The 20,127-nt window shown below is 38.6% G+C and overlaps 1 protein-coding gene across 2 annotated transcripts in view; it reads left to right on the plus strand.

Annotated features, from left to right (window-relative positions):
- ATAD2B (ATPase family, AAA domain containing 2B) overlaps positions 319-20,127 on the plus strand; it is a 127,355-nt gene continuing 107,546 nt past the window's right edge. For both annotated transcript variants that reach the window (XM_018055586.1, XM_018055587.1), the window contains exons 1-2: positions 319-937; positions 16,794-16,945. In XM_018055586.1, the coding sequence (XP_017911075.1) occupies positions 722-937; positions 16,794-16,945 (368 nt within the window). In that variant the 5' untranslated portion in view covers positions 319-721. The remainder of the gene's footprint in view (positions 938-16,793; positions 16,946-20,127) is intronic.

Below are 20,127 nucleotides of genomic sequence, written 5' to 3' on the forward strand. Positions count from 1 at the left end.
CCCTCTATCCTCGGCCTTTGCCAGTCCTTTCTGGCTCCATCCAGGGCACCTGGGGGTGATGGTGGGGATGCTGGTGTAGCCAGGCCTGGCCGGGTATGAAGGTTCCACGACCGACTCCAGCGCGCTAGCTCATCCCGAGCACTTTCTGGTTTTTCTCATCCTCACTTCCTCGGCCGCTGGCCAGACCTGGAAACCATAGAGCTAACAGCCCAGAGCGTCCCTTCCGTGGCCGCCGAGCGCTGACAGCGCGCCGCTGGGAGGGGCCTACTGGAGGGGCGGGGGAAGAGGAGGGAAAAGCCGGCAAGAGAAGGGCTGGCCGGCCTTGCAGCGCCCCGCAGCGGCCAGGCCGGAAGCGGTCTCGTCGGCCCTGCGGCGCTGGAGCCCTGACGCACGGAGCTCGAGAGCGAGAACGGGAGAGAAAGGGGCAGAAATGGCGGCTCCGTTCGGCTCCCGCTGAGGAGGGCGAAGCCGGCAGAGTCTGAGCCGTCGGCCCGGAGCATCGCTCCCGTCTCCCGCTACCTGTCTTCGCACGCCGACTTCCCTTCTTCTGCCCTGCTCTCGCCTGTCTTCGTCTGCGCTCCGCGGAGTCTGGTTCGGCTTGTCTTTCCCGGCCCGGCTCCACTGGCCCTGATTGCCCGGCCAGCGGGCCGGCCTTCCTTGGGTCTCCCCGGCGCGGCCGGCGCCGCTAGCGCGGCGTGGACCCCGTCCTCCTGGCTGGACCATGGTGAACACCCGGAAGAGCTCTCTGCGCCTTCTCGGATCTAAGTCGCCCGGGCCTGGGCCTGGGCCTGGGGCCGGAGTAGAGCCCGGGGCGACCGGAGGCAGCAGCCATTTCATCTCCTCTCGGACCCGCTCCTCCAAGACCCGTGCTGCCAGCTGCCCCGCCGCCAAGGCCGGGGGAAGCGGCGGCGCCGGCGTCGCTCTGGATGAGGCCCGGGTAAGAGCGCGGCGGCCCGAGTCCGGAGGCTGGCAGGTCCGCCCGGCCGCCCGGGCTTTGTCTGGCCGGGTCGGAGCAGGAAGCCTCCGGTGGGGACCGATCGGGCGGCTGAGACCCGGTCTGCGGGTGCGGTGGAGGGTGGCAGCCGGCTAGGTAGGGCCGCGACAGCTCTGCTGGCCGCGGTCTTTTGTGTGAAGAACGGGACTTGAGTCCAGGGGTGAGGGTTATTGCGGGGGGGGGGGTGTGTTTGTCTTTTCGGGGACATCAGAACAGCCTCCTTTCTGTGTCCTTGTCCGGCCTGAGAGAGGAATTCTAGGGGAGCATGAGCGAGGGGCCAGAGTCCCCGTTTGGAAGGGCTGGAGAGGAGAAGTGAAAGTTTTCTGCGGTGTCAAACCCTTCTTGTGAAGTGTGTCAGCTCTTGCCGGTGTCTAACTCCCGTTTACTCTCAAACTGTTTGGGGGTGGTTCAAGTTGGTGAGGAAGTGAGCGGAGAGCTCCAGTTGGCAGCCAGGCAGGGATGCTGAAAAAAGTTTGTAGCTGCTCTGACAGCAACTTTAAAAACAAAATCAACACTATCGCCTCTCCAGGCAGGAGCGATCAAACGTGATGTTTAGAATCAGCCAGCCCGCTAACCGGGGTTCTAGAAGGGACTCGGTAGAGTTTTCTAGTACAGCCTTCAGGTCGCAAAAGGGGCATGTCGAAAGAAACGTGTCGAATATTATTGGTAGTAGGCACTATCATCTCCAGATTGTTTGGTTTCTTGGATGTCTTCGTCTGGGTAATACGAATAGTTTATAAAAGATGAGTTAACACCACCGTTGTCCCATTACTGCGAAAGTGACATTTGAAGAATACCGGTGATGATTTAGTATTTTTTTTTTAAAGTGGTAGATGCCGAAATTTATTACAAGGTAAAGCTCTAAGTTAGTACGTATATTTTATCACTTTAAAGGACTCGATAAGGTTGTGTTATGAGATTGGTTATGAATTTAGGAAAGAAAGTGTTGCTTCTGTCAAGAGAGAGACTAATTTTCTAAGAGTAGTTTGACTGGACATTGTTCATTTAAAATAACTCCTTTAAATCCACACCATTTTATTATTCTTAGGGGAGAAAAGCAATATTTTATATAAGTGTTTACAAGATTATGTTTGTGTATGCTTTTTCTCTATCTCATACTGTTCTGACACTAATCACAATGAACTAAGGCAAATACAATAGACACATTTTATTTTACTTTTCTGAAATATGTTGTATCTTTGAAAATATGTTTGGCCTTTACTTTGGTAAAATCTGGAAATATTTTTTAAATTGCCCTATGAGTAGACTATTTTGGGTCTTACAGCTCTCTTAGGTGGAAATAAGAAAGCTGAGTCTGAAAGTTGTGCATACTATTCAGAATAATTATTCTCGACTTTCTGTTGAAATTATTCCAAACACGTACAAGTTTACTGACTTTCTGATGCTAACATCTATTTTAAAATAAAAGCAAGATAGGTTTTCCCTGTACCCTTAAGTACAAATAAAATATTTAGAGTGTAAGCATTTAATTGTATCATGCTATGAATGCCTCGTCTATTCTAGAGCAGTGTCTCAATCTGAAGCAATTAGCTCATCTGTCACTGATCATTTTGTGGTCCCATTTTTGAATTCATGGATATTATGCTGTCCTTACCCCCTGAGGAATGAGGTGAGGTAATTTGTCAGGCAGCTGTTATGGAGATGTTAAAAGGCAAGGAATCAATAATCTAAGGTGGAAATGAACATGTGGTAGCTTTTAAATTGCTAGAAGAATGAAAGATGTTAGAGCTCTTTCCAGAGAGATACTAATGAAACTGTTTCAAAGGTCCTTTCAAAATGGTTTAAAAAGACCATGAACAACAGGCCAATGAATATTTACTTTGAATTTTTTTTATTTCCCGCTTTAAGAAGATTTGTATTCTGATCCGAGTAGATGCTGGAATGATCTAGTTGCTTTTGCTGAGAAATTTAAGATATTTACTAATCCTGTATTGTCCTTTAGAAGAGGATAAGTTATAATTCTAAATTTAAGTTTATAGACTGTATATTTATGAAGCATGCAGTATATTTCTTTGCTGTATATTTCTGAAATGGGTTGATTTGGGTTTGGTAAGCTCTTCCTTTCAAGTTTGTTTTCTGTTGCAAGAATTTAGCATTCTTGACTCACCCTTTCTGGTGTACTTAAAAGGCACCCTCTATGTCTGTGTGTCTTAGACATTTGCTAATATCTATAAAGACTTATTTGGTGGAAAATGGGGTTGCTTGTGCTGTTGCTTTAGGAGACTTATTTTTGTGGTAAGAGATGTAGTCCTCTTAATATGATATGAAATGAAGAGATTCCCCTTTCTCTATTTTTGTGGGATGTTCTTCACTTTATAGGTGATGCTGATTTCACCTCCCACCCAGTCTGTCCTCTATCATTTTAGACTATTTGATCCACTGTGTCTAGAGACATTTTATTTGCTCTAAAAAGCCTTAGGACCATGAGCTGTCATAGCTTTGCCTTTTCCCCAAGTGTATGTAAGGTGGTAAAATAAACATGATACATATTGTAGGTTATTGGAATGATTTTTTTGTGCCTACACTATTTTAATGTCAAGTTGACTTGTGCTCTGCAGTTTCTTATGTAATAATTTCTCCTATATACTTGGCTTTGTTTGCTTGTTTAACATGTATAAAACTTGACCTCTTTTAGGTCAGTTAATTAGCATTTATTTGCTAAGAGTCACTTGCAGCAAACTCATGCTGCAGTCAGAAACGGAAAGCAATTTTTAAAAAATATTTCAACTCCCCCCCCCGCCTTTTTTTAGTCTCTTTTAGGCCTATTTGTTGGTACTTTTGGCTTGTCACTAGCTTTTTGTGCTTTTTGAATCTTAGTTGAGAGAATCAAAATACATATCTTGAGTAACTTTATAGGTAAATCTGCTTGATTTTTATATTTTAGGAAAAAATCTCTCAGGCCTTCTTTAATAGGCTCTTTTATCATTCTGTACTTTTTCTTTTCCAACATTCATTCATTTGCCAGTGTAATAGAAGCTGCATGGTGGAAGTTGAGGGTTAAACGTGGAAAAGAAGCCTGAGAGGGAAATATAACCATATATATAACTCTCAGATAAGTAGAGAAAAATACAAGTTCCTCAGAGTAGAGCAAATTTTTCCTTATGTCAAATTCATATGGAGCACCATATAGGTGGTATTGTGTAATGTTGTAAAACAATTTCCCCTGTCACAGTTTTGAACTGAAAGCAGCTATAAAGTTCATAGGCTTATCTCCAGGATTGAACTGAAAATGAAACTTAAAAAAAATTCATTTGTTGGCCATTTCTGGTAGTCCAGATATATAAACTTGCAGTTTTTTAGGTCATGGATGAAATTTACACTTGTAGAAGTGAATGCATACTAGTTCTTCAAGTCATTTTCCTTGGCAGATAATCTTTTTAACCATCCTTGGATACATCCTTGATTACATGTCTTCTAAATACTGATTATAGGTAAACCTGTAACCTCTGAAAGCTCAGTGGACAGGTGATAGGATTAACATGTGTTATGAGAAGTAAGGAGCCCAGCCAGTGTCTGCACCTGAGTGGGGAGTGATCCTGTCTCTTTAAGGTTCCACGTTAGGAGAATGCCGTATTATTTTGAGTTATGTGTTTGGCATTTCCTTTTGGACACACATAATGAGGTTTCATTTGTGTACGTTCCTGAGTGGTTTCTTGATATTTGGGTTTTTGATCTTGTACTAGGAATGTTTTATGTATCTGTTATGTGTCTGCTCTGGGGGAGAATTTTGTGAAAAATGAGTCATTGAGTAAAAAACATATAGAATTTTGGGTAAAAAGTTCTATGGAAGTACAAAAGTAGGGGGAAAACCATATGTAAAATGTGCTAACTTTATTTAAATATGCATTAGACAATTTTTAGAGAGACAAGTGTTGTTTGTTGCTTATATCAAACAATAGAAAAGCAATGTTAAAATTAATAGGTCGTGATTTGTTTTAGCGTTTAGATATTTTGAGTATATGCTGTAAGATTCTAAACTTCAGATGCTTTTGAGCTGTATTTTGGCATAAGATTTTTTAAATTTTCATTTTTAGATTGTTTAATCTGTAGGTAGAATATATACCTTTGGTTAAAGTCTTTCTTTCCTAGACTCTTCTATTAGAGTAGTCTATAAGCTCCCTGGGACCAGGCACTATATTTCATTTTCCCCACAACTGCTGTATTCCCAGGGCCTGGTACATCATCTGACATATAGAAGATGCTTAGTAAATACTTGTTAAGTGAGTGAATGGATAGCATAATAAGTAACCAATCTAGTGGGTAAAAATTATGAGGATTGAACTCTGAGAATAGAGGGTAAATAAAACACAGTCCCCACCTTCATGGCTCTAAGTATGCATGTGGAATATACCTGAGAAATTGTTAACAGAAAAAGTCAATTCAAGGTAGAGGCCAGATGACATGGATTCTCAGTGTGATAAGAGTGCTGATCCTTTACTCACTGGGTGTTTTGAGTGGAACTCTTTGATATTCTTTAAGGATAGAGACTGTCGTGTTCATACCTATATCCTGAGTGCCTGCAACAGTGCCTTCCAGATGTAGTGCTCAATAAACAGTCTCCTCTTCTCCCCTCTCCACCACTCAGATTGCAGGATCTCAGTTCCCTGACCAGGGATTGAACCTGGGTCACTGCAATGAAAGCACCAAGTCCTAACCCCTGGACTGCCAGTAAAGAGTTTTTAAATGAATGAATGGAAAGTAGCTTCATTTGAAATTATTTTCATATTAGTGGTCTTCAGTTTTGCTGTATTTACATGTTGCAATTTGCCCAACAATTTGGCCCATTTGGTGGTATCCTAATAAGAAGGAGAGGAGTAAACTAAGGTTTACTTAGCATCTCATACCAGGTGTTGAATGCTGTCTTATTCAACCCCTGCAGTAACCCCATGAGGCAGGTGATGGTATCCTTATTTTACAGCTGAGGAAATTGAATTGCTGAAGAGGTTAAGTGGCCTGTAGAAGGCCTAATAGGCATTAGTAGTAGGGTAATATTTAAGTCTAGTCATCTTTTACACATCTGTTTCTTACTGTCTCATCTGTATTTATCACTACTGTTTGATGCTGTTCATTCAGTTTTCACAAATATCTGAAAAAGTGAAGAAGGCTGCCATTGTACAGTCAGAAAATAACTGTATGTAGGCAGATTTTTACTAGGCTATCTGGAGTTGTAGTGTTTAGTATTGAGACTAGAAGAATGAACAGTAGCCTGTGGGGATATGAAATGCAAGACAGTGATTTTTTTCAGTAATTGCTTGCTGCCTGATTTTCAGGGGGTGGATGTAGGGAGAGGAGCAGGCATATAATGTGAAGATGATATTTTGGCAATATTTTTGTTTCCTACTATTTTAAAGCTGGTTTGGGGAAAAAAATCCCTGTAAAAAGACTAAGTCTGGGGACTTGTGATATGTGAAAGTTGGACCATAAAGAAGGCTGAGTGCCAAAGAATTGATGCTTTTGAATTGTGTAAGTAAAAATGAATTTGATCAGTTATGTCCGTCTCTTTGTGACCCCATGGACTGTAGCCCACCAGGTTCCTCCGTCCAGGGGATTTCCCAGGCAAGAATACTGGAGTGGGTTGCCATTTCCTTCTCCAGGAGATCTTCCCAACCCAGGGATTGAACCTGGGTCTCCCGCATTGTAGGCAGACACTTTACCATCTGAGCCACCAGGGAAGTCCAACTGAAGTGTAGTGCTGGAGAAGACTCTTGAGAGTCCCTAGGACTGCAAGGCGATCAAACCAATTAATCCTAAAGGAAATCAACCCTGAATATTCATTGGAAAGTCTGATGCTGAAGCTCCAATACTTTGGGCACCTAATGTGAAGAGCTGACTCACTGGAAAAGACCATGATGCTGGGAAAGATTGAAGGCAGGAGAAGGAGGTGACAGAAGACGAGATGATTAGATGGTATCTCTGACTCAATGGACATGAGTTCACTGTCTGGGAAATAGTGAAGGACAGGGAAGCCTGGCATGCCACAATCCATGGCGTCGCAAAGAGTCAGACACAGCTTGGCAACTGAACAACAATTTGAGTAAATAAGACTCAATGCTTCTTGTTGCAGACCTCTGTTGAGCATTTTGGTACCTCTGTTAAGTGGCTTACTTGTTAGGGACCTTGAAGTTGCTTGATGAAAGTTCATTTCCCTTATAGCTTACTAACATCCTTTATCTAAAGTATACTTCAGTGCTCACATTTAGGGTGGGTGTTGCAGTTGTATACTTGATTGTGCAAGTTAAGGGAATCCAATTTTAAAAAACAAAATCAAGCCCCAGCACACTGTACCTTCTTAATCAGTGTCACATTGTAATAATTTTAAATATGTATATAGAAACAGGGGAAATGTCTTTGAGAGATGTGTACAAACATGAGAGAAACTGGGGTAGTTTCTGTATGAAAATTTTGGAAGTATTTTAAATGAATTAAAAAATGTAACTTAATTTTCATGTTTTAGTTTTTACTCTTCTAATTAAATCTCCAAGTTTATTAGATGGGAGAATTGAGAAGTGATAGTTGCCTAAGGCCATATGATTTTAAAAGCAATAGTTCAACAGGAAATGGAAGTTTCTTTCTTTAATTTTCAGTATCTATTGAGTGACTTGATGTGTCAGACACTGAAGGGAAAGAAGCACACAAGACTCTTTACCTCAGCTCTTAGACAAAATATTTATTTAAAGTCATGAAATCAGTATTTCAAATAATATGGAAATGCGCAGAAAAAAGTTAAAGGACTTTCCCCACTCCCATGATTCCTTTAGTTCGCTCTTCCCAGGGATAACCACTGTTAAAGCTGGTGTATATCTTTGCAGACCATTGCACATGTAAGTATGGGTTATTTATACTACTTACGATAATTATTTGTTCTCTTTAACTATGTATCATATGCATTCTTTCATATTTGTCCTTCTTGCTAGCTTTTGAACATTTTGTTGTATCTTTACACCTCACTTTAACTTTTCCCTGTTGATACACAGTTAGTTTTCTCCATGTTTTTAATATTATAAATAATGTCACATAAAATGACCTTTTCCTTTTAGGCAAAGTGGAAATATTGAGTCAGAGGTATATTATACTTTAAATTTTTATAGTTTTTGCCAAATTGTTCTATAAATAGGCTAAAGCAATATGCACCCCACTCCCCAAAACTCTCTGCACTAACATTTTTGTATCTTTTACTGGCTGATGAAAGGAGTTAGGAGTTAAGTTTCTTGAAGGGGAGACTGTTTAATCATCAAGTATGTTTAGTATCTAACACAGTAATGCTGCTGCTAAGTCACTTCTGTCGTGTCTGAGTCTGTGCGACCCCGTAGACGGTAGCCCATCAGGCTTCCCCGTCCCTGGGATTCTCCAGGCAAGAACACTGGAGTGGGTTGCCATGTCCTTCTCCAATCCATGAAAGTGAAAAGTGAAAGTGAAGTCCCTCAGTTGTGTCCGACTCTTAGCGACCCCATGGACTGCAGCCCACCAGGCTCCTCCATCCATGGGGTTTTCCAGGCAAGAGGACTGGAGTGGGGTGCCATTGCCTTCTCCTAACACACAGTAATAGATGTTAATAAATTTTGTTTGTGGAAGGAATGGATCACTGAAGATAATAAACTTATGAAGTTACGTTAATACTACAAAGCCAAGCAAGTATCCTTACTTGAGACTGTATCCATTGTTAGGCTGAAACTAACTGTACACATTTGTTACTTTTAGTGGTTGGCCAAATTGTTTTTTTTCTTAGTAGCATTTAGTTGGAGAAGGCAATGGCACCCCACTCCAGTACTCTGGCCTGGAAAATCCCATGGACGGAGGAGCCTGGTGGGCTGCAGTCCATGGGGTCGCTAAGAGTCGGACACGACTGAGGGACTTCACTTTCACTTTTCACTTTCATGCATTGGAGAAGGACATGGCAACCCACTCCAGTGTTCTTGCCTGGAGAATCCCAGGGATGGAGGAGCCTGGTGGGCTGCCATCTATGGGGTCGCACAGAGTCGGACATGACTGAAGCAATTTAGCAGCAGCAGTAGCAGCAGCAGCACTTAGTTATCTTTAACTCCATTTGAAACAATTTTGTTATAGTGTGACAAGTGTCACATCAGCTGTGCTTTAAAGAAAAAGCTTACTAAATTGGTGAACTTTTGTGTAGCTATTTTAATATTGAAGATGGAAGGGAAGAAGCAACATTTTTGGCAGTTGTTGCTGTTGTTCAGTTGCTAAGTCAAGTCTGACTCTTTGCAACCCCGTGGACTGCAGCACACCAGGCTTCCCTGTCCCCTTCACTATCTCCTGGAGTTTGCTCAGACTCATGTCCTCTGAGTCAGTGATGCCATCTAACCATCTCATCCTCTGTCACCCTCTTCTGTTCTTGCCCTCAGTCTTTTCCAGCATCAGGGTCTTTTCCAGTGAGTTGGCTCTTCGCATCAGGTGGCTAAAGTATTGGAGCTTCAGCTTCAGCGTCAGTCCTTTCAATGAATATATTCAGGGTTGATTTCCTTTAGGATTGACTGGTTTGATCTCCTTGCAGTCCAAGGGACTCTCAAGAGTGTTCTCTGGCACCACAGTTTGAGAGCATCAATTCTTCCATGCTCAGCCTTCTTGATGGTCTAACTCTCGCATCTGTACATGACTACTGGAAAAACCATAGCTTTGACTATATGGACCTTTGTCAGCAAAGTAATGTTTCTGCTTTTTAATACACTGTCTAGGTTTGTCATAGCTTTTCTTCTAAGGAGCAAGCATCGTATATACTTTTTACTGGCTAATTTAAGGAGTTAGGAATTAAGTTTCTTTAGGGACAGACTGTTTAATCATCAAGTATATTTAGTATCTAGCAAAGTAATATGTATGTACTTGTGTGCTCAGTTATACCCAACTCTTTCCGACCTCATGAACTGTACCCGCAAGGCTCTTCTGTTTGTGGAATTTTCTAGCAAAGAAATACTGGAGTAGGTTGCCATTTCCTCCTCCAGGGGATCTTCCTGACCCAGAGATCAAACCCATGTCTCTTGCATCTCGTGCATTGATAGGTGCATTCTTTACCACTTGTGCCACCCGGGAACAAGGTAACACAGTAATAGGTGTTAGTAAATTTTGTTTGTGGAAGGAATGGATCACTGAAGATAATAAGCTTATGAAGTTATCTTACTACTACAGAGTCAAGCAAGTATCCGTCCTTGACACTATCTACCGTCAGGCTGCAGTTGTAGACACTTGTTACTTTTAGTGCTTGGGCAAATGGTTTGTTTTTTTCCTAGTAGCACTTAGTTGTCTTTAACTCCATTTGAAACAATTCTGTTAGACTGTATGGTGACAGCTGTCACATCAGCATTCATTAAACAAACTTACAACATTGTTGAATCTTTGTGTAGCCATTATAATATTGAAGATGGAAGAAAAAAGCAACATTTTCAGCAAATTATACTTTATTGTTTCAAGAAAGGTAAAAATGCAACTGAAATGTACAGAAACATTTGTATAACATGTAGAGTCAGTGCTTTGACTGATGGAACGTGTCAGAAGTGGTTTGGGAAGTTTGCATGCTAGAGTTTATCACTGGACGATGCTTCATGGTGGAGTAGACCAGTTGAAGTTGACACCAATCAAAGTGAAATAGTAATTGAGAACAATTTATGTTATACTATGCGGAAGAGAGCCTACATACTCAAAATAACCAAATCAAGTGCTGAAAATCATTTTCACCAGCTCGGTTATGTTCATCGCTGCGGTGATCGGGTTCCACATAAGTTAGTTAGGAAAAACCTTGACTGCATTTCTGCATGTAATTCTCTACTTAAATGTAATGAAAATGTTCCATTTTAACAATGTGATGGGTGATGAAAAGTGGATACCATACAATAATGTGGAATGGAAGAGATTGTAGGGCAAGTGAAATGAACCACCACCTACCGTAGCAAAGGCTGATCGTCATCCCAAGAAGGTGATGTTGTGTATATGGTAGGGTTGGAAGGCAGTCCTCTACTATGAGCAGGAGCAGATTCCAAACAATTAATTCCAACAAGTACTGCTCCTAGTTAGAGCAACTAAAAGCAGTGCTCGATGAAAATTGTCTGGAATTAGTCAACAGAAAATGCATATTCTTTTATCATGAAGACCTTTAGTGAGATTGCACGTTTCTCTGATGACCGGGCAAAAACTGTTAGAGCTTGCTTGGGAAGTTCTGGCTCATCCACCGTATTTACCAGACATTGCACCTTCAGATTTTCATTTATTTCAGTCTTTGCAAAAATTCTCTTAATGGAAAAATTTCAAAAGACTATAAAAGGTACCTAGAACAGTTCTTTGCTCAGTAAGATAAAAACTTTTGGGAAGGTGGAATTATGAAATTGCCTGAAAAGTAATAGAAGGTAATGGAACAAAATGGTGAATGCATTGTTCAATAAAGTTCTTGGTGAAAGTGAAAAATGTGTCTTTCACTTAAAGACCAAAGAAAGTTTTTGGCCAACCGAATACTTCCTCAACCTGGTTTTAACAATCTTATGCCCTGGTGTCTCAGATGGTAAAGAATCCATCTGCACTGTGGGAGACCTGGGATCATTCCTTGGGTTGGGAAGATCCCCTGGAGAAGGGAATGGCAACCCATTCCAGTATTCTTGCCTGGAGAATCCCATGGACAGAGGAGCCTGGTGGGCTCCAGTCCATGGGGCCGCAGAGAGTCAGACTGAGTGACTAAGCACAGCACATGAAGTAAGCAGTGGTTTTTGAGTTACGGTGGCCGTGCTACAACAGGAGACTGCTCTCTTTTAAGTCTGGCATGTTTTAGCCTGCCCTTTGTCTCTTTGTCATTTTAAATCATGTAATATTTTCAGATAAAAAGATATTATCTTCCAGGAAGAAAATTTCAGTTTAAACTGTAAGAGATACAAACTATTTTTGTCTTTTTATAACTCCTCAGCTCACTCATATTTTTCCCCCCTTTCTATCGTCTTTCATGATGATTGTTTAGAAATATTAAACTAGTAAGCTGTTGCTCTTGGGATATTTGAGGAAATTTTAGGATATTTTGTGTGCCTGAAGTTTTAGGACTTTGTAGAATAGTAGAATAGTATTGGCTCTAAGAAAATAAATAGCAGTGTGAGTTTTGTTTTCTGAAGTCATGGTAACTGCTGCCTCTGTGAATTCTTTTTACAAATGAAAGAAAAAAAAATTGCACTTTTAAGCTTTCTCATGAAAACAGGAGTACCCATTTTTTCAAAAGGTGAAAGAAAAAGCTGTCTTATAAAGGAAACTGGAACAGATTGATGGCACCAATATACTTTCTAACAGGGGCTGTTCCTGTTCTGTTTTTTCTTTTCTGTTTGAGGATCTTTTCCTCATCAGTTATCGTGCTTTTTTTAGGGGGGAAAGGGCTTGCTGCATGGTTTGTGGAATCTTAGTTTTTTCTTTTGAACTGTGGTGTTGGAGAAGACTCTTGAGAGTCCTTTGGACTGCAAGGAGATCCAACCAGTCCATCCCTAAGGGAAATCAGTCTTGAATATTCATTGGAAGGACTGATGCTGAAGCTGAAACTCCAATACTTCGGCCATCTGATGCAAAGAACTGACTAAGTTGAAAAGACCCTGATGCTGGGAAAGATTGAAGACAGGAGAAGGGGACAACAGAGGATGAGATGATTGGATGGCATCACCAACTCAATGGACACGAGTTTGAATAAACTCTGGGAGTTGGCGAGGGACAGAGAGGCCTGGTGTGCTGCAGTCCATGGGGTCACAAAGAGTCTTCTCCAACACCACAGTTCAAAAGACACAGCTGAGCGACTGAACTGAACTGAGTTCTCCAACCAGGGATGGACCCCAACAGTGAGAGCACCAAGTCTTAACCACTGGACTACCAGGGAATTCCCCTCTTTAAATTTTTATTATAGCTTATTCTCTTCTGTGGTCCCTTTTCTTCTATTTACAAGAATCCAGGTCTCTTTAAAAAAAAAAAGTTTCTTCACTGACTTCTTTGACTTTGTAACCTCTTTAAGACTATTGTCTTATTTTTCTTAATTCTGACACTTTCAAGAGTAGCTTTGTGGTTTATCACCTGTACATTCTCACCACTCACTCAATTCTTCACTTAGTGATTTCCACCTCAGCATTTTGCAGAAATTGCCCTATCAGAAGTTACAGTGGAAAAAAAGTTACAGTGACCTCCTAATTAACAGTCCACACATTTACCAGCTTTTATACCATCTGATCTTTTATAACCAACCTCTACACCCCTTGTTTGAGTGAGACACTATGTTTTTCACTAGTTTATGTGAGATCCTCTGCTCATCTCTGTAATGTAGGCATTTTTAAAAGGTTTTTTTACTTTTATTCTCTTGTTTTTTTCACTCTGTATGTTACCTATGACCCTTTTAGTACAATTTCATATCTATCTATAGTCCTCACATCACTCTGTCTCAGAATTGTGTTTCCCACAATCTGATAGACATCTCCCTAGATTTCTGGCTAGAATTCTAAACCTGACTTTCAAAGTCATAACTCACTGTTACATTTCTCCCATCAACATCTGCACACTATCTGTCTCCCCCCACAGCCCTCCACCTTACTCCACAGCTCCTAAAACACAGCAACCACTTTTTATGCCCACCCTGTCTTTACATTTAATATTGGTGTTACTAATCTCTTAGTTATTCCACTTTCTGGAATCAATTTCTTATTTTCTACATTTATAATGCTGTATGAATCCATCATCAGGACTTGAATCAATCTCTTGGTTTACTAATTCACTTACTGCCTCGAGTTTTTCCTTTTTTAATGCTGTGCTTGGGTACATTCTTTTTGTTTTTTAAGTCCAGGTTCTAGATTTCTGAACAAATTCTAATCTGGACAGGAAGCCTTCCCTGAAAACCAGGGCAGCATAAAATTCTTCTCTGTTTCATTATTCTTAAGTTCTTTTACCTAGTTTTAGGAGATTTATGGTAGAATAGTATTTAATATTTGTGGTACCTGATGAGTATGGTTTAAGAAACTCAGGGAATTCGCTTTTACAAACTGGAAAGCTTTTCTACCTATTTTAGAAGGTTAGAGTTTAGCAAAAAAAGTCACTTAGGTGGGAAGGACAACTTCTTATTGTACTTTTTGTATGATTTGACATTATTACTATTATACCTCTCTTGGAATGTATCACATCATTGAATCATGTTCCTCTGACAATTCTAGGTGTTTCATTATTGTTATAAAATAAAGTCCACATAATTTATGATGTCTTCCTTCATCTCAGCTGGCAGTTACCATTTTTTGCTTTCAGAGAATTGTGTATTTCTAGATTCTTTACCATCTGAGCCACCAGGGAATCCTATTCCTATTATAGTACTTACTATAATTTGCTATATATTATTACTGTAGTTGTCAATTTAATAGATTGTGTATAAGGTTTAAGAAGATTTTAGTCTTTTTTAAAAACTATTATCTAGTCCTCCCTGCCATGTCTTATGTGCACAGTAGGTCCTCAACAAATGTTTGTTAAATGAAATTATTCCCTTTGTTTGAAATGCCTTTCCTGCTCATGGATTGTAATCACTCTGACATATTGCTAAATGACTGTGGGTAGATTGCATAATCTCTCCTAAATATTTTTATCCTGAAACTAGCAACGCCTTCCCTCAAAGGGTTAGGTTATAATTAACTAGTAAAATGCTTTGAAGAAGTTAAAGTTGAGCATTATGATCATCCTATTAAAGGTGAACTGTTGGTATCAGGTTTGTAGGTAAAGCTTTCCCAAAGCTTGAAGTTAATTAGATGGTGTTGAAATAATTATTTTGTAGTATTTGCATCTTGGTTTTCTTGCTTTACTTAAATCCCTAGAGTTCTTTGGAGGGAAGGAAGCCTTTGTAATGCTGTTTATAAGCCGAGTCATGATTGAAGTCTTTTCACTGTAGGAGTAGTATAGTGAAGCATTTAAGATGATGTGTATCATGCTATACTTAAATCTTTTATATGCCAGAGATCCTTAGACTTGTGTGTGCTAAGAATCCTTTGGAGGCCCTCATTGAAAATATCCCACCTCCACCCAAAGGTTCTAGTTTAGCAGGTTATGTTTCTTAATGACAAATCAGGTGCTTTCTGATTCAGTCAGTATGTGAACAACACTTTGAGAGATACTCCTGAATGAAGCTGTAAAAAGCCTATAGAATATGAGAGAATGACTAGTAAATAAACATATAAACTCATATCACTTATGATATTCAAAATCATTAGTTATATAATATTCACAGAGTTATATAATAACTCATATATTTAAAAAATGGCTTAACTTCAAATACTTTTACTATTTTTCCTTTAGTTCAATAAGTACATAGTACTTATTCCTAGAGTGTATTTGTGAAACTTTAGTACCTACAGATGACTCCAGTTGGTGATGGACAAGGAAGCCTGTTGTGCTGCAGTCCATGGGGTCCCACAGAGTCGGAGGTGACTGAGCAACTGAACTGACAGATGCCCCATGAAAAAAGAGCTTGATTAAATAAGTTTGGGAATTGTTATATACTGTCATCCCTACTTGGAGATTTATATTGCATATTAACTTTTTTTTCTGTATCACTATGTGGCCTGTGGGATCTTAGTTCCTCTACCAGCGATGGAACTTGTGCCCCTTGCACTAAAAGTAGAGAGTCTTAACCATTGGACTGCCAGGAAAGTCCCTGCGTGTTAACATACTAAAGACTCTTACAAGTCCTGAAGCAAAAAACCTTGGACCTCATTGTTTTCTGAAATTTATTTGACTGTGACCTTTCCTTTCTTTCTCCTAGCAATTTCTATTAATTTACTGAACAAACTTGAGGAAATTTTGCTTTTTCTTTCCTCCCAGTTAGGAAATGAGTGAATGAATTGAGTAAGGAGGGTTGGGGAGGGAAAATTCTTAGTAGGATGCCAACTAAACTATATAGGAGTGATTGGATTAGATAATTACCACCATGATAGTATTGGATAAAGGCAAGTAGCAGTCAGTGAATGCTGTGGCTAGTGAGTTTGATGAAGAACAGAGTATTGGTTAATTTTAAGAATGATTTCACATAAACTAATCAAATACAAAGGGAAAAATAGTGACTTTATAGTGGGAAAACCTGGCAGACACCAACTTGATTAGGTGATCAAGGTTATTCTTAGTGATGGGTAGGTACAACTTGCATAGTATCCTGTCTGTATATTCTTCCATGAATGTTATGGCCTGAATTGGGTTACGGGGAACATCAGATAGACCCAGACTGATGGTCATTCCAGAGAATTAAAAAGCTTATATTCTTTGCAGTCAAGGGCATGAAAACGAGGAACTGAGGGGACTGTTCCAGATAGGAGACAGAGGAGGTCTGATAACTACATACAGTGTATGTTCCTGGATATAATTCTGAATCAGAAAGGAAAGAGAGATCATGTTGGGACATATGATAACATTTGAATGTATCTGCAAATTAGCTCTGTGTTATATCAATGATGATTTCCAAATTGGGAGGATTGAATGATATTAATGTAGCAGAATTTTCTTACTTTGTAAGTTACACACTGGAGTATTTCAGAGAGGAATGATGAATCATGTCATAAAAAGATATATCTACACATCTTTTCTGTAGGCCTGAAATTATTTTAAAATGAAAACTAAACATACTTTTTTGAGCATAAATTTATCTTTCTAACTTTTTTGTTTTTGTATTTACAGATGATTACATTTTGCTACACTTGTAGAAGGATTCCTTCTGTAGATAGTTTTTGGTTGAATAACCACTATCCAGGAATTTAAGAATTCTATGAATTTTAATAAAAAATGCATTTTAAACGTTTTCTTTCAGAAAGCTGAAGCTGATGGTAGTTTAAGTGATAGCCACGTGTCTCCTCCAGCCAAACGCACTTTGAAACAACCTGACTCTGTTTGCAAAGACAAATCAAAATCACGAACTACTGGTCAGCGAGAAGAATGGAATATATCAAGTGGACAGGCCAGGTGAGAAGGGAGAACTCACCCATTGTTCTTTCATAATTTTTTTGATGGGATTCAGGGCTGATATTAATGCTAATTTTCTTAAATTGTAAAACCACCTGTCTAGGAATACTTATAAATTGTATTAAGCTTATTTTATAATTTTTGTATATAATTTTATTTTCTCTAAATATACCAAAAATACATTTAGTATGTAATAGAAACTATTATTACTTAAAACATTAAGAATTTTGATAGGTCTTGAATGTGCATACATGTTTATACTCCTGAAAATTTAAATAAAAACAGTGGTTAGAAGTATATTTTTTATTTGAAAATACAACTTCTTCTTCCTAAAATTATTAAATATTCCACTTGAATTGGTATGCTAAAATGTAATGAAATCTAAATTAATTTCTAATAAATCTTTTCATGTATCTGATTGTTTTCAACTTAAATTTTCTCTGTGTCTGTTTTGATATGTATTATAAACATAATTTTACTCACCAAAGTAAGTGGTAATGTAATGTAGATAGGATAGCCGTACACACACTCAGAAGAGATTTAAATTTTCAGCTTAGAATCCTTAGCTTCTCTTTTTCCCAAAGTCTTTGATGTAAAAGTGCTGATGATGTGCCAAATGTGAACAAAAGTAAAAGGGAATTCCTTTTTGACAGTATTTTTATTTTATGTCTGTAGGTAAATTTTGAACACTGTTATTAGTCTTTAATGAAAATAATCTTTGGAGTTATATAGATTTTGATAGGCATTATACATTTACTTGGAGAAGGCAATGGCACCCCACTCCAGTACTCTTGCCTGGAAAATCCCATGGACGGAGGAGCCTGGTAGGCTGCAGTCCATGGGGTCGCTAAGAGTCGGACATGACTGAGCGACTTCACTTTGACTTTTCACTTTCATGCACTGGAGAAGGAAATGGCAATCCACTCCAGTGTTTTTGCCTGGAGAATCCCAGGGACGGGGGAACCTGGTGGCTGCCATCTGTGGGGTCGCAGAGTCGGACACGAAGCAGTAGCAGCAGCATACATTTACTAGTCTCTAGAGTCTGTGCCTAATTTAATATGTACCACTTTATTTAAAATTTTTAATTTTGCATTGTCTGAGAGCTAAGTTGAAAATTATGTGAATCAGACTATTGATTTTTTTTGGAACTTTCCCAACTTTCCCATACTCATTCATCTGAGATGAAACAGATCCAGATCACTATAATGATGTCACTTAAAATAAGTACTTCCCTTTAATTATACTTCTACACTTGATTTATGGGTTGTAATCTGAATCCTGTGTTTATTAGATGAGTGAATCAGGCTTCTTTTTCTAACAAATGTTTCTAAAAAGTATTCTTTTACTGTTAAAAGTTTTGCCTTTAATTGTGAGATAATTTTAACAGTATAACTCATGTATGAGCCTCTCTAGTACAGTAGATTTCCCACACCTTATCCACTCAGAGATCTGTATAAATTAATCTTAATCATGTCTTTCATGTAAAAAGAAGAAAGAGTTTTGCTTCCATTTAGATACCTGAAGAGTTTGATATTCCTTTCAAAAAACTTAAAGTACATTTTGAATAAGAAACTTAAGAAATAATGAATACTAATAGAATTTACTGCTTCTGTTTTGGCAGGAGAATAATGTTTAGCAGTTCACACAATTTTAAAGGTTTTTGGGTTAAACTTTCATCAAGGAATGTGATTAAGTGCTACACTGCTAGAGTCTTCTAGTATTTCAGATGACCTGAAAAGAAAATGCCATTTGGTCTGTCAGATTCAACAGAATTGAATTTTGGGGAAACTTGTAGTTAAAAATGTTGTAGATTTTGAGATAATATTAATACAAAAATCAAGATTTATATGAGTGCTTATATTAGTTTCTATGTCATGAACCTGAGAATCCTAATTCCTTTATTTTGGTAATCTAAAGTCCTAAGAGCATCTAAGGTAAAATGACTGAAGTCCTTTCAGGAAAATGATTTTTTAAAATACAGTTCATTTGGAGGAAAATTGAATAAAGATAAAAATTAGTATTAGCTATGAAAAATGATGAATCTTAAAAGACTTTAACAACCATTAAATTCTGTAAAGAAACTACTGTTGATTGGTAAAATAACATTTAGGAATAACTTTTAGAGATTGGATGAAGATAGAGATTAAAATGGAACTAGAACTTTGTCATCTTCATAAATGATTTGAGATAGAGTATAAGTTTTCCTTGGGGGAAGAATCTGGGTTTATATATTTAAAGTCCCAAGTGTATCAATATAGTTACAGTGATTGATAATATTTTTGTAAAATGAGGATTTTCTTGGTAAAAATCTTTTACTGTATTACATCTTTTCTTCTTTAGCTTATATGTAGAAATTCATAATTATACTTGCTAACTTAGATAGCTGTTGCAGCTTACAAATATTTTGAGTTCAGAATCCCATTTCATTGACTTTTGTCAGTTGACATTTATTTAGCCACTAGGTATTTATCTAATTTGGAGGCTGTGTGTTGGGGAGTAGGTGGTTGGGAGAGTCAACATGGAGAACATGGCATGCATTTGATAAATCTGTAGAATAATAGAGAGACATACTCTGAGGAACACATGAAATTAAATCTTTGATAAGCCTAACTGCACTAAAGTGTAATATGTGTGAAAATTTTGTTTTGTGGTCAGATGATTAAGGAGTAGTGAGGTTAGGCAGAAGTATAATCACCACTGCTGAGGCTCATTAGAATTGAAGGCTGGTAGTGGTTAAAGTTTTTCCAAATGAATGCTTTTGCTGAATTGAGGTTTAAAATTATCATAAATCATTGAATACCTTGGGTTTATGTGGGTGAATAAATAATGATTTTTGAGTCTGGTATTGAACTGGTAGAATGTTCCACATAATTAAAGATGTAGAAACTTTTAATGTAATAATTACTGAAGGCAGTGATAGTGTCTCCATTTAAAAAATTTAGGGTAAAGAGATAAAGGTAAATATCCCTCACTTACTCCCCATTTTAAAAATAAACAAAGGGGACTTCATAAAGGATTTGTTAGAGGATTCATTTAATCAGTGAACCTGCATGGTTACATTTTAAGTGATTAATTTTTGGGAACATTGATTCAAAAGACTTTTTAAGCACTTATATAATTGTATAGGCAGACCAACTCTTGAAATACCAATATTATCTTTTTATACCCGGGTATTCATATTC

Source organism: Capra hircus, chromosome 11, assembly GCF_001704415.2.
Source record: "Capra hircus breed San Clemente chromosome 11, ASM170441v1, whole genome shotgun sequence".
NCBI classification, from domain to species: domain Eukaryota; kingdom Metazoa; phylum Chordata; class Mammalia; order Artiodactyla; family Bovidae; genus Capra; species Capra hircus.